General features: G+C 45.5%; 1 protein-coding gene across 3 annotated transcripts in view; it reads left to right on the plus strand.

Annotated features, from left to right (window-relative positions):
• Window positions 1–11,638, plus strand: part of LOC6501137 (histone-lysine N-methyltransferase, H3 lysine-79 specific) — a 36,084-nt gene extending 24,446 nt beyond the window's left edge. For 2 of the 3 annotated variants that reach the window (XM_044717398.1, XM_014911414.3), the window contains exons 3-9: window positions 512–1,755; window positions 1,819–2,402; window positions 2,466–2,641; window positions 2,984–6,745; window positions 6,810–7,031; window positions 7,304–7,768; window positions 10,077–11,638. In XM_044717398.1, coding sequence (XP_044573333.1) covers window positions 1,477–1,755; window positions 1,819–2,402; window positions 2,466–2,641; window positions 2,984–6,745; window positions 6,810–7,031; window positions 7,304–7,768; window positions 10,077–11,056 — 6,468 coding nt within the window. In that variant the 5' untranslated portion in view covers window positions 512–1,476 and the 3' untranslated portion in view covers window positions 11,057–11,638. Of the gene's footprint in view, window positions 1–511; window positions 1,756–1,818; window positions 2,403–2,465; window positions 2,642–2,983; window positions 6,746–6,809; window positions 7,032–7,303; window positions 7,769–9,043; window positions 9,402–10,076 lie in introns of those variants that run through there. The other variant, XM_001954584.4, reaches the window with a different exon arrangement.
• Window positions 11,639–13,521: the final 1,883 nt, after the last annotated feature.

Here is a 13,521-nt window from a genome sequence, read left to right on the forward strand (position 1 = left end):
TGTTTATGCTAATGAAGTCACATTGTAGTCTACGCCCACCAAAAATATACAAAAAAAAAAAAATAGAAAAAATGGCATCACATTAAATAATAAAAAAAAAAATTACATTACAAAAAAAAAAAAGCCATGAAACGTGCCTGGAATCCTTAATTAGCATAATAAACAAATAACGAAAGCCACCACCCTGATCTCGGCGAAAGAGGTGCTGCATATTAATGAAATAAAATATATTTCTCTGGGAATAAATTTCAGTCTCAAAATTTAATGTATTTTAAAGTGAACACTCTCTCAATGATAGAATATAATATTATAATCGATATAAGCTTAGTTATAGTTAGTTATATGCCTCATAAATGGATGGCATTTACTTTTAATTCCATATTTTATTCCATTCCATACCATTTTTCATAAACTTACATTCAATTTATTTATAATTTATATATTTTTTAATTATTCACCTTATATACTATTATTTTTCATTTACCATTTCTCTTTTTCTCCTCTCTTACAGACTCAAAATATAAAAAAAAAATAAAAATCATTCAAATAACTGTAAATAAAAAATAGGGGCGCGAGTGTTGCAAAAGCACATAAATAACACGGATTTACACAAAAAAAGAAACACTTTCCAACACTGGGCCAAGGCGCGTGCAATATGCATAACGGTATTCAGCTAAATGCGCGTGTCACGGCACGCACTACTACTGACACGAAACTGATCGCGTGTCTATAAGAAGAAAGAATCAGCAGGAAGGACGACGATGAACGAAATAATTTAACGAGAAAGGATAACATTTGGAAAATGTTGTGGCCAAATACTGAAGAAAATGCATCGTTTTCTTAACATCCAGCAAAATATCAAATTACGCAACTATCATCAGTTACTTTTATATTTTGTCACGGCTGCTGCTGGAAGAAGCGGAAGAGCGGAAGTGAGTGGAAGAGGAAGAAGCGGAAGAAGCAGAAGCAGAAGAGTAGGAGCAGCAGCAGAAGAAGGAGGAAAAGCAGCAGGAGAGAATAACGTAAATGCTACGTAACGTTTTACGTAACGAAACGTAAAGTTAAGAATAGTTGAAGGATAATAAGGATAATAAATTATTAATTATTAGCCCAAATAAATAAACCCAACGCTGCCACTGTTCCTAAGACATCCAGACAACAAATCGACAAAAAAAATCCGTATAAAATATAAATTATCCTGTAGTAACGTAAACGCCTCGACATAACCACAAAAAAAAAAAGAAAGAAAAATCACAAATCCTATGCCAATTTTTGAATCATCGAAAACATAACCTCACTCTCATCAAGTCCCACACACACAAAAAACACATATTTTAGTTCTCTCTAAAACAAAAATATTGAAAAAAATAAAGAAAAAAAAGCATAGATCTCTTGCTCTTTGCCAAGCACATCAAAAAAAAAATAATAATAAAAAGAAAATAAGAGGCTGGCCAAGAGGAAAGCGGACAAAAAAATATGGCCACACCCCAAGTCAAGGACTTGGTGTTGCGCTCACCCGCTGGCTCCTCCGACGTCATCACCTTCGCCTGGCCCTTACAAATCGGACACGGACAGGATAAACATGATAATGGCATCGATATTATCGATACCATTAAGTTCGTTTGCGATGAACTGCCATCGATGTCATCGGCCTTCGAGGAGACGAACCTCAACCAAATAGACACTGCCTGCTATAAGACTATGACCGGTCTGGTCGATCGTTTCAACAAGGCCGTCGACAGTATTGTTGCATTGGTGAGTTTATCCTTTCAATCCTTATACAAAAAATCAATCTTAATAATATTATTAAATTTTTAGGAAAAAGGAACTTCACTGCCCGCCGAGCGCCTGAACAAGTTCGCTCATCCTAGCCTTCTAAGACACATATTGCAATTAGTTTACAATGCTGCCGTACTCGATCCCGACAAGCTCAACCAGTATGAGCCATTCTCGCCGGAGGTGTATGGCGAGACCAGCTACGAGCTGGTCCAACAGATGCTCAAGCACGTCACCGTCAGCAAGGAGGACACATTCATCGATCTCGGCTCTGGTGTCGGTCAGGTTGTCCTTCAGATGGCTGGATCCTTTCCCCTGAAGACGTGCATCGGCATCGAGAAGGCGGACACTCCGGCCCGGTATGCCGAGCGGATGGATGTGTTCTTCCGCCAGTACATGGGATGGTTTGGGAAGCGCTACTGCGAATATAAGCTTATTAAGGGTGACTTCCTGGTCGATGAGCATCGCGAGAAGATCACCTCCTCCACGCTGGTGTTTGTGAATAATTTTGCGTTCGGGCCGACGGTGGATCATCAGCTGAAGGAGCGCTTTGCGGATCTGCGCGATGGAGCGAGAGTGGTCTCCTCCAAGTCCTTTTGTCCCCTCAACTTTCGGATCACCGACAGGTCTGATTATCTTACAAACTTTTACACTAAAGGATTAGAAAGTAATAGTTTTTGTCCTTGCAGGAACCTCAGTGACATTGGCACCATCATGCACGTAAGCGAGATTCCGCCACTCAAGGGCTCTGTTTCGTGGACCTGCAAGCCCGTCTCGTATTATCTCCATGTGATCGATCGCACCATTCTGGAGCGATACTTTCAACGCCTGAAAACCAAAGGCGGCAACGATCACGAGGGCGTTGGTAAGTCAACAACAACAACAACAACAACACAAAAATGGGCACAGGACACAACTGGCTAGGAAACACTAGACACAAACAGTCATGATCGGAATCATTCAAGATCCTTATGATTTCTCATCATTTATTTATTATTTCTGCGGAAGAATCATTCAGTTCGTCACTTTTCCTTTAATGTTCAATTGTTGAATGTGTTTTAAGATTAAAGAGTGTCCTTTTGTGTGATCTTAGATTAGTTAATTAAAGTCTATAAGGTTAGGATCTAGGATCTATTCCGACTAGTGATTAGTTCGTAGAAGATAAAATATGCATCCCTTTTTAAAATTAAATTATTTTCTCTTTCAGGAACCGTGCGCACCACTCGAGATCGTGCCAAGCGTGAGGCGAACGTGGGCCAGCACCACCACCACAACCACCACGCCAACAACACCAACCACGCCAACAACCACAACAATCATCATCGGGAGCGGGAGCGGGAGCAGTCGAACGGAGCCGCCAGTGCCGCCCAGTTGCAGCGTCAGAAATCCCAATCGCCGGCCAATGTCAGCGGCAGCGGTGGATTAGCAGGTGTCGGCGTCCAGCCAGCAACAGGAGCAAGTGCAGCGGCCAACTCCAAGACGCGCCAGCAACTGCAGCAGCAGCAGCAACAACAACAGCAGCAGCGCAGCCTGGACATGGAGAGCAGCACGGAGAGCGATGGCGAGGCGACGAACGGCAATGGAGGCAACACCACCACGACCACAAATGCCACCTCCGCCTCGAACGGGCCGATGACCCGCAAGGTGTGGTCGGACTGGTGCAGCTCCAAGGGCAAGAGCTCGCAGTCGGACGACGAGGAGAACAACAACAGCAACAGCAACGGGGGCAGCAACACGGGAGCGGGCAATGGCAATGGTAACGGCGGAGGAGGAGTAGTTGGCCGCCAGGCACGAGCTGCCACGCAGAAGAAGCGCAAGAAGCTGACGCGCAAGGCTGCCATTGCCAGCAAGTCGGCGGCAGCTGCCCAGCGGGAGGCGGAGGCGGCGGCAGCAGCGGTGGCAGCAGCCACGGCCAGCAAGGACTCCAGCTCCAAGGAGGATCAGCCGCGAGCGGCCATCGGTGGCCCCGGCCGGAAGGGACGCATGAAGAAGGGAGCGAGGGGCAGGAAGTCGCTGAAGATCGTCGGGTTGGAGGCGCTTCACAAGCAGACCGTGCTCAGTACCTCCCTGGACGCGATGACGAAGAAGCTGCCGGCCGCTCCCGGGACAGTGGATCAGCAGTTGACCGCCCTGCTCACCGACAATATGGCCCACACTGAACTGGATATACCGACGGCGCCGCAGGACACCCCGTACGCCCTGCAGATCCTGCTGGATGTGTTCAGGTCGCAGTACATGGCCATGATCGATCAGATGAAGTCGAGTGCCTTTGTGCCGCAGGTGCAGAAGCAGCTGGCCCAGGAGCAGGAGAGGATGGCGCGTCTGAAGAACCGGGCCAGCCAGCTGGACAAGCAGATCAAGGTCCTGATCGATGACAGTGTGGCGCTGCTGAAGGTCCGCATGAACGAGCTGGGCATCAACGTCAACTCCCCCAACGATCTCATTGCCCAGGCCAAGGAGATTGTCGGCCGGCACAAGGATCTCCAGCACACGGTTAGCCGGATGCGCAACGAGGTCACCTACTACGAGGGCGAGCAGAAGCATCTGCTCAGTAAGCAGTTGAAGAACTTGTCGGAGTACCAGAAACTCTGCACCGGAGCCAATGGAAAGGTGAAGCTGGAGATGCCGCCGGAACTGTCGGAGACCACGGCGCAGGAGCTGGTGCTCAAGGAGATAGCCAACACCCTGAGCCAGCGGAAGAAGCTCTACGCCCAGGTGTCCACCATCGAACAGGAGACGACTGTGCTGCAGAAGACCGCCGAGGAAAGGAGCACAGCGGCGGTCCTGCTGGCCCAAGGAACCAACATGAGTTTGGCCACCGGATCGCCCTCCACCGCCTCGTCAGGGTCCTCCACTCCATCCACCGCCCTTGCCGGTTCTACTCCCGTGTCCGTGCCAAACAGCAAGCTGAATAGTGTGAAGAATTCGCGTCGCAGTCGCGAGCATCGGGGTAGATCGCAGGAGTGGCCGGAGGTGCCTGAGGTGGGCAAGATCCAGGAGAGCAATCCCGAGGTACTGGCCCAGAAGATCGTGGAGACATGCCGTCAGATCGAGGCGGGCAAGTTCCAGGGAGCCGCCGCCCCCACGTACCAGGTGAACGGCAAGAACAAGGCGATCCCCGAGGCTGGAGTGCCACCGAATCCCGTCGCCGTTGCTCCCGTGAGCATCAAGTCCTCGCCGGGCCATCACTACAAGGACAGCACTCTGATGCCGGCGCCCAAGCAGCAGAGCCAGCAACAGGTCACCGCCTCGCTCCTGCCGAAGTGCGAGTTGGGCGGCCTCTCCGCCAGCCGGATCAAGCAGGAATCGCCGAAGGTGGCCAACTTCGAGGACCGGCTGAAGAGCATCATCACCACGGCCCTGAACGAGGATCAGGAGCACCGCAGCAAGGCGGTGGAGCCATCGCCTTCACCCTCGCCCCTGCACAGTCCGGCGCCCAAGCGCTCCAAGCAGCAGCTGCAGCAGCCGGGTAGCATGAATCCCGGCCAGCAGCAGCTGCCCAATAGTCTGCACAACATTATCACCGTCTCGACGCAGGGACTGATGCATCTGAATGCGAACACGACAATATCCCCGATAACACCGCCGCTGCCGGGCCCGGGAGCCGGAGCAGCTGCCTCCACAGCGCCGCCACCGCCGGCGAATCTTCCGTACGGAGCGTATGGCGGCAAGGCCACGGTATCGGGCAAGTATCAGGCGGCCAAGGAGCCGAAGTACTCGCCGGTGAGGCAGGCGCCACCGCCTCCTCCACCACCGCCGTCTCACATGGCCGCCCTGTACGCCGCCGGCGCCGGCCAGCAGACTGGTTCGACGGACTTGAGTTACCAGCGACGGCGCAGCTCCGTTAGCGCCAGCAGCTATGAGCACTTCATGGCCCAGCAGCAGCAACAGCAGCAGCAGCATGCTCTGATGCTGGCCGCAGCGGCCCATGCCGCCCAGCGCCAGCAGATGCGAGCGGAGGAGCAGCAACAGCAGCACCAGCAGCAGCAGAACCAGGTCCAGCAGCATCACCAGCATCAGCAGCACCGCCTCCAACAGCAGCAGCAGCAGCAACAGCAGCAGCACCTTCAGCACCACCATCATCCAAACGAATTCAAGGCACCGCCTTCGGAGAATCTTCTCCAGCGATCCAGCAGCCGGGAGCAACTGATAGTGGAGCCGCAACAGCAGCCGCTGGAGCTGCTGCCTCGGGCCAGTTCCGCCAATTCGGACTACGGCGGTTATCGCATCCGTCCGCCCAGCCGGCCCAGCTCCAACTCCTCGCAGCCGGACTACACGCAGGTGTCACCGGCCAAAATGGCGCTGCGCCGGCACTTGTCCCAGGAGAAGCTCAGCCAGCACGGCACACCCCAGGCCACACCACCGCTCCCCGGCTCGGGTGCCCCGACATCCGGCAAGACCATCGGAGATCTGGTTAACGGGGAGATCGAGCGCACTCTGGAGATCTCGCACCAGAGCATCATCAACGCAGCCGTGAACATGAGCACGGGAGGTGCCCACTTCATGGAGCGGGCCTTCCTCAATGAGCGCTCCAACGAGCGTCTGCTCATCAACCTGAATGCCCAGAGGCCGGAGCGCGTGCACGTCCGACCGATGTCCGAGGAGTCGCAGGAACCGCATCCCACCAGCTACGCCCAGGAGAGGGGATCGGTGGGTTCGGCCGGTGGGAATAGTAACTTGGCCACCCTGGCCCACGTAGCCTATGTCCAGAAGGCACAGGGAGCGGGAGCTGCTCGAGCAGGAGCAACTGCGCCGCCTGCAGCTCAACACCATGCGGCCACGGCTCGAACTGGACGAGATTACCAACCTGTGGCGCTGCCTCGGGCGGAGCTGAAGGGCAGCATCGAAGCCTACTTCCACGAGGAGCAGCAGCAGCAGCAGAAGCAGTCCAAGGGGGCCGGTTCGGGATCATCGGGAGCAGCTGCTATGCGAGGATCACGTCTCAATGGAGCCAATCCGCCACTGGAGGGTATGTTCCCTCAGGATACTCTTACTCTTACTCGATTTATCCCTGAACTCTTCTCTACCTTTAGGTCTAGCTGCTTCTCTACAGGATCACGTTCGTGCCAGGAAGTACAAAGAGGAGACTGAGGAGCGCCAACGCCGGGCAGCAGCTGCTGCTTCCTCCTCCTCGTCCGCATCGAACTCTGCGCTGGAGCTCTCCAACCACTACGGCCACCAAGCGCCGCCGGCCCACAACTACCATCACCACCACCATGCCGCCAACCTCAACGGAACACCGCACAAAGTGGAGCGTAAGCGACGTCGCGGCATTGACTTGTTTGGGTGCAAATAGATCCCCAGGAGGATCAGTAGAAAATGGCTAGGGAACTCTATATGTAAAGGGAGGAGTACTTTCTATTTTTCAAAAAAATAAATTTCGAAAATCTGAAAAGGCACAAAATAACAGAGATTGTAGATCCTCCTCTCCTACAGCCCTTCAATCCAAAGCACTTCAAGCAACTCACTTAGCCGCCAGTTTCCATAACTCTAAGAACTTTACTGACCTCCGGATATTCGATTTCAGTTGGCGTGAAGAGGAGCTCACCGTTGGCGCCCCACCAACAGCCGCCACGTCCCTCGAAGCTGGCCCACTACGATGCGCCGCCGAACTCCGGTCAGTCCCATCACGCCCACATCTACGCCAACGGACAGGTGCTGCAGCCGCCACCGGCTCATGATGCAACCACGCCCTCGCCAACACCCTCGTCCTCATCGTCCTCGTGCGGACGTCGCAGTGGCAGCAACAGTGGCAAGATGCTGGTGGAGCCGCCGCTCCTCATGAGTCCCGAGATCAACTCGCTGATGGGCGACGAGAGGCCGTTGCAGTTGTCGTCGCACCAGTCGCAGACCCAGATGCTGCAGCAGCATCAGCAGGCGCACCTGCAACCGTTGCGCGTGCCACATCTCGGACATGGTCATGGTCATGGCCACAGTCACAGCACTACACCCACACTGGGGGAACGGCGGAATGCCAATGCCGCCGACGATGGTAAGCTATACGTAGACCAAGCCACATATTCGGCCAGGGCACCATCACCACTACCACCACCACCACTACCACCCACACACGCACCTGCACAACCTGCACAAGCACCAGCACATGTAGTCTATTTGCAAGAACCGCTTAATCTTCACCAGCATTCGCCCAATTTTCAAACTTGTCGACTTGTCGCCCAAACGGTGGCAGAAGATCTAACCATGAAGAGGAGGGCTGTGTCAGGGCCGGAACTGAAGTCAGAGGAGGGTCAGCTAGGGGCATCCCAGTCCAGCTCTGCTTCGGATTCTGATTCCTGTTCCGATTCTGACTAAGCTTGAGAAGATGTACATATTTTTACTGTAAACACCAAACAACCACAATGAGAATTATATTCATTTATAAAATTTATAAATCCGAAAACTTTATTTTTTAAATGTTGTGTGTTGTTCGTAGTTTGGTTATTGTCCTTCACTTTGTACTCTCGTAGAAATATCCTTACTATTGGCTTCTATTTTCATTTCAGTAGCTGTTGCATTTTAATTTATGATTTCCTTATGATTTTGTAATGCTTTTCATGTTATTATTATTTTCCGCCATAACCATTGAAATCTGTTGAACTTTTGAAGGTAAAAAACACTAACAGAGAATTGTTTAGCAGCCATAAAAAAAAAAAAAACACCATTAAAAAACACATAAATTAAGAGCCCCTTGATCGCCAAAGATCGGAAAGAGTCTTTATTGTAAAATATATATAAAATAATATATAAACGGAATCAAAGCCAACAACATCCAACATGCCGAAAGTAACTTAGATCCTATTTTTCTCTCAAAATAAGCGTCATGCCAAATCAATCATCTATATCTACTGCATATATAATTATAATATATGATACCCAGAGCCACTTCCACCCACAAAAAACACACACTTCAAGCTATTATGCTATTTGTAAAAAAAAAAAATCATACATAAAAAACACACACACATAATACACACTACACTACACTACACACAAAACAAACATTTATTTCGAAATTAACAAAAAAAAAAAAAAACAAACAAACAACTTTCTGGAATGTTATTATAATGCATATAATTAATTTTCAAATTTTACTAAAAAAACAAAATTCGAAAAAAAAACCTGAAAATGCCAAAACTTTTGTAATGCTAAGAACGAAAAAAAAAACCATAAAACAATACAAAAAACAATACCAAAAAAAAAAACCAAAGACCACCCATCTTATCCAGCCTTCTTTATTATCCCTTCTATTATGCTCTACTCCATACAGTTAACGATTTGGCAACGCAACGTACTATAACTAATTACGATCCCAGACGTCGCCTTCGCACGACACTGTCTGGCCCAACGAAGCTGGCCCAATCAGCTGACCATGCCCATGCCCATAGTAGTCAGAATCTGAATGGATACGTTCTGGCCGATAGTAGTAGTAGTTGCCCCACAATACCAAATACCACCCAATAACCATAACCACAGAGACAGTCTAAAAGATTGCATTGAAACAAACTGAATTGAATTGAAAAAAGAAATTGAATTGAATTGAATTGGTTGATTGATTGACTTGCATACCTCAAAATTCCTGAAAAAAAAAACATGTTTGTTGTTGGGCCTAAAAACGAAACAAATCTTCTAATAAATAACAATTAATAATAAGCAGAAAACAAAATAATATACAAGATGACAAAAAACAAAAAAAAAAACAATGATTTCAAATCAGAAACCTACAAAAGACAACTTTTAATTTTTGCGTTTAATAATTTTTCTACTAAAAGTACAGAATTCATATGCCAAAAAAAAAAAAAATTACAAAATAAAAAAAGTATATATTATGAAAAAAAAAAAAATTATGAAATTTTTAACGAGCATGAGGTAAGTTCTGTTGCGCCTAATTGGTTTCTTTCTATTATTTATGATTTACTTTATGATTTTTGTTTTATTTTTATTATTTTTTAATTTTATTATTATTTGATTTCATTATGTAATCACTATTGTTTTAACTATCACACAAGAATGCATCTAAAAAAACACCCATTCATACAAACACAAACACCAAAAACACAACAAACATATATTCCTGCACGCCAGACGCAACGCCAAACAAACAAAAACAACAAACAAACTGATAATTCAGAAAGAAAAGATCCTGAGAGGCTCTAGGATATTTGACCGACTTCCTCAGAATAATATTAGAATCCGCCAAAGCCACCCACTCACCCCAAAAATTGAGCCAACTTCGCACTCTTTTTACCCTTTAATTTATTCCTGGGATTATATTAATATTTTTTTTTTGCGATTCTCCATAGATGATGTTATTGCCGCCGATGATGAATCCCACTGGCAGCACCGGGTCAGCTCTGGTTTTGATCGCCTGGTGGCTTTCGCCAGCACGGAGCTGGACAAGACGCGGCGCAGCATCGATGGCGACACTGTGCCGGCCTCCATCAGCTGCAACACTTCCCCGGACTCAGGCATCACGCACAGCAGCAGCAACTCGGACGCGGTGCGTACCTTCTTGTCCACCTCGTCGAGCTCCTCCCAGCTGGAGCTGCCGATCGGCAACAGCAACAGCCTGTACAACCATCATGCCCAGCAGAGCAGCGGCGGCAACAGCAACCATCTGCCGCAACAGCAGCAGCAGCAACAGTTGCAGCCGCAGCAGCAACACCATCATATTTCCGATCATCTGAGCGACAGCAGCATCAAGTCGTCGGCCTCCTCATCCCTGCATGCGGGCAGCTCCCTAAAGACAGTGTCGCCAGTGGAGACCATTGAATCGCCGCCTTTGTCGGATGTGGGACTGCCCAGGACGCCGAGTCCCAGTGCCGCCAGCGTGGCCACCCCGCCCCTGGCCAGTGGACCGCCTCTGACCGGAGATCTGGGTGGAATACCACTGAAGTACCAGCGCAAGTCGAAGAGCAGCTCCGAGAAGCACTACAAGAAGAAGTTCTGCGAGCGTAACTGGGAGTACGACTGCGACGAGCTTCTGGCCTACTCCAACTCCAGTGCTCCGCCAACGGCAGCCGATGCGGCCGGGAACGGGCCACCGAATCTGGATAATGCCACAAGTGCAGGAGGAGGGCCTGCTGCTAAATCCGGCAAGTCGCCAAAGGAGAAGTCATCGCCGCACCACAGTGGCTATCTTCAAGCGCAGCAGCACCATCACAAGAGTTCCAAGTTCCGGCCGAAGGGCAAGGACTGGGACTGGTCGCTGGACAGTCGCAGCCAGACGGGGGAGCTGATGGCGCCCATGAACAACAACTCCACCACCACAACGAGTAATTAATTTAGTAAACTAATTTAGTTCAATTTGCTGAATAGGAATGAGAAAGAAATGAGAGAAAATCCAGAAGAGTATGCAATGCTTGCTACTTTTAGCCACATTATTTGTACATTTTTTAAATCTATGGATCGAATGGGTCGTAATGGAATGCCGGACTGGATCCCATAACTTATATTGTATTGAATAAAAATTTTGTAATTTAAATTAAATGAATTGTATATGCATAGCTAACTTATTGTAAAGCCCAGCTATCCGTTTGCCTTGTTTTCTACACAAAAATTTTCGAAAAAAACTATTTTTTTTTTCTTAAACTGTCTTTTCAAAACTGTCTCCTGTCTACTAGTGTATTTTTTTATTATTTCACTGCAAGATCTAATTAGGCTAGACACGTTTTCGTATTAGGCTGTAAGGTTGAACCCAACAATGCTGATGAACAATGTTACTGACTTTTCTGTACCGATTACCAACTACTATGATTATGTATTTAATTTTCATTATTGTTTAATTACGTTTGCCCATAAGTTGAATGTTTTGTCTTTATTATTATTATTATTTTGAAATAAAATTGTCAACTAATTAACGTTATGGTTTTTGATTTTTCATTTTGAAGCGAAAAGTACCGCGCTGTTGAATTGGGACCAACCCTCCAAATCCGAACCCGTTCCTCTTTTTTCAAAAAAATATTACGAGGATAGTGAAGAGCCTCTCGAATATGTATGAAAAAAATTAGCATACTTTACTTGCATCAATAGATTTTGATATATTCACCCAACACGAATATAGAATAACCAAATAAAAGCACAAACGAATCAAAGTTTATTTAACATTTTTTTTTAATATTTAATATTTTAACTTGCGCTCGCATTTAGGAGGCATGTGCTCAAAATAGGGACGAAGAGGATATATGCATATACTTTAACAGATTAATCGCAAAAACAATAATTCTAAACTGAAGTAGAGGAAATTAGATAATGTATACAAGCAACATGCAACATGCAACATGCAACATGCAACATGCAATATGCAATACGCAACAGCAACAGCAGCAGAACAACAAGTAACCTTATAAATTAATGAATTTTCCACCTCAGCGAAATAAACAACAACAATTTTATATTATATATTATATTATAGCAGGCATATACAACATATATACATAAATATATATATATATACATATATATAGATACTTATATATTATATATACGAAGCCGGCAGAGCGGGGGCGTCAAGGGAATATCAGGAATCCAATTGAAGCGAAAAAAAAGAAACAAATAAATGATTTACAAGCATTTAATAAATAAAGTAATAAATAAAAAGCATAAACAAACAAAATATTTAGCGAAACATAATAATAAAATATAATTAAACTTATATAACTAACAATATACTTGAATAGCGAATAATGGGAATTTCAAATGTGCTATTAGCGTAGTGTAATATATGAGTAAAAAATAAATAAAACCTAAAAAAAAAGATTCAAATACGAATATGTATTTACATCAAGGGCGCATAAATGATTTTTATACGTAAATATTGTAATATATATATTATATATAGGGTCTGGCGCTGGAATCGAATACGAGGGCCCGAGTTGTAGCAAATGGAATATTAATTTGGCGCTATTAAAATAAATCTCATGTAAAATGCATATAAAAACAACGTATAAAAATGAATAGTTAAATTTACATGTAAAATTAATAAAACAATAAACGAAAAAAAAAACGTAAAAGTAAACATTCGGGGAAAATAATAAAACACACACTCACGCATATTAAAATTAAAGGTATTATTATGTATATTTAACAAATATTAATTGCATATTATTATTTTAAAACTAAACGTTTAATAAAAAATATTAAAATATAATTAACAGAAATAAGTAAGTGTTTAATTGAGAAGGTTGGGACTCATCTTAAAGCGATCCATAAATTTAATAATTCCCACAATAGATATCCCTTAAAATGAATAAAAAAATCTTTTTTTTTTTAGTTTCTGTTATCTGTATTTTATGTCATTCAAATATCTTATAAAAAAGTACAGTTTTGGTTCGTTTATCTTTAATGCATTGTTTCTGTATAACTGCGATTATCTCATCTAAAGTGTTCCCGGTGACAATATGTTCAATTTTTTATTTTTTTAACCATACTTAGGGCTATTGCTATTTTAAATCGTACTCGTAGTATAATTGTTTATTGTTGTTCAAAGCGGTATGCGGGGATGTTTTGGCTTAAAAATAAATGCTCAAATCGAGTCGTTGTTTATATATTTTAGAATTTAGCTGACAATGTTTACGTTAGTTAGGCTATGGGTGCAATTCGGTTTATTTAATTTTTTATGATTTGCTCGATGACTAAGAGTTGCTGGCTGAATCTGAGGTTCTCAACAAATTCATTTGTTTCCCTAGCTTGCATTTTGTAAATGAGTGTATATTTAATTATACTCGTATAACATTCTATTAATCTATT

The sequence above is a fragment of the Drosophila ananassae genome, chromosome 2L (assembly GCF_017639315.1).
Source record: "Drosophila ananassae strain 14024-0371.13 chromosome 2L, ASM1763931v2, whole genome shotgun sequence".
Classification (NCBI taxonomy): domain Eukaryota; kingdom Metazoa; phylum Arthropoda; class Insecta; order Diptera; family Drosophilidae; genus Drosophila; species Drosophila ananassae.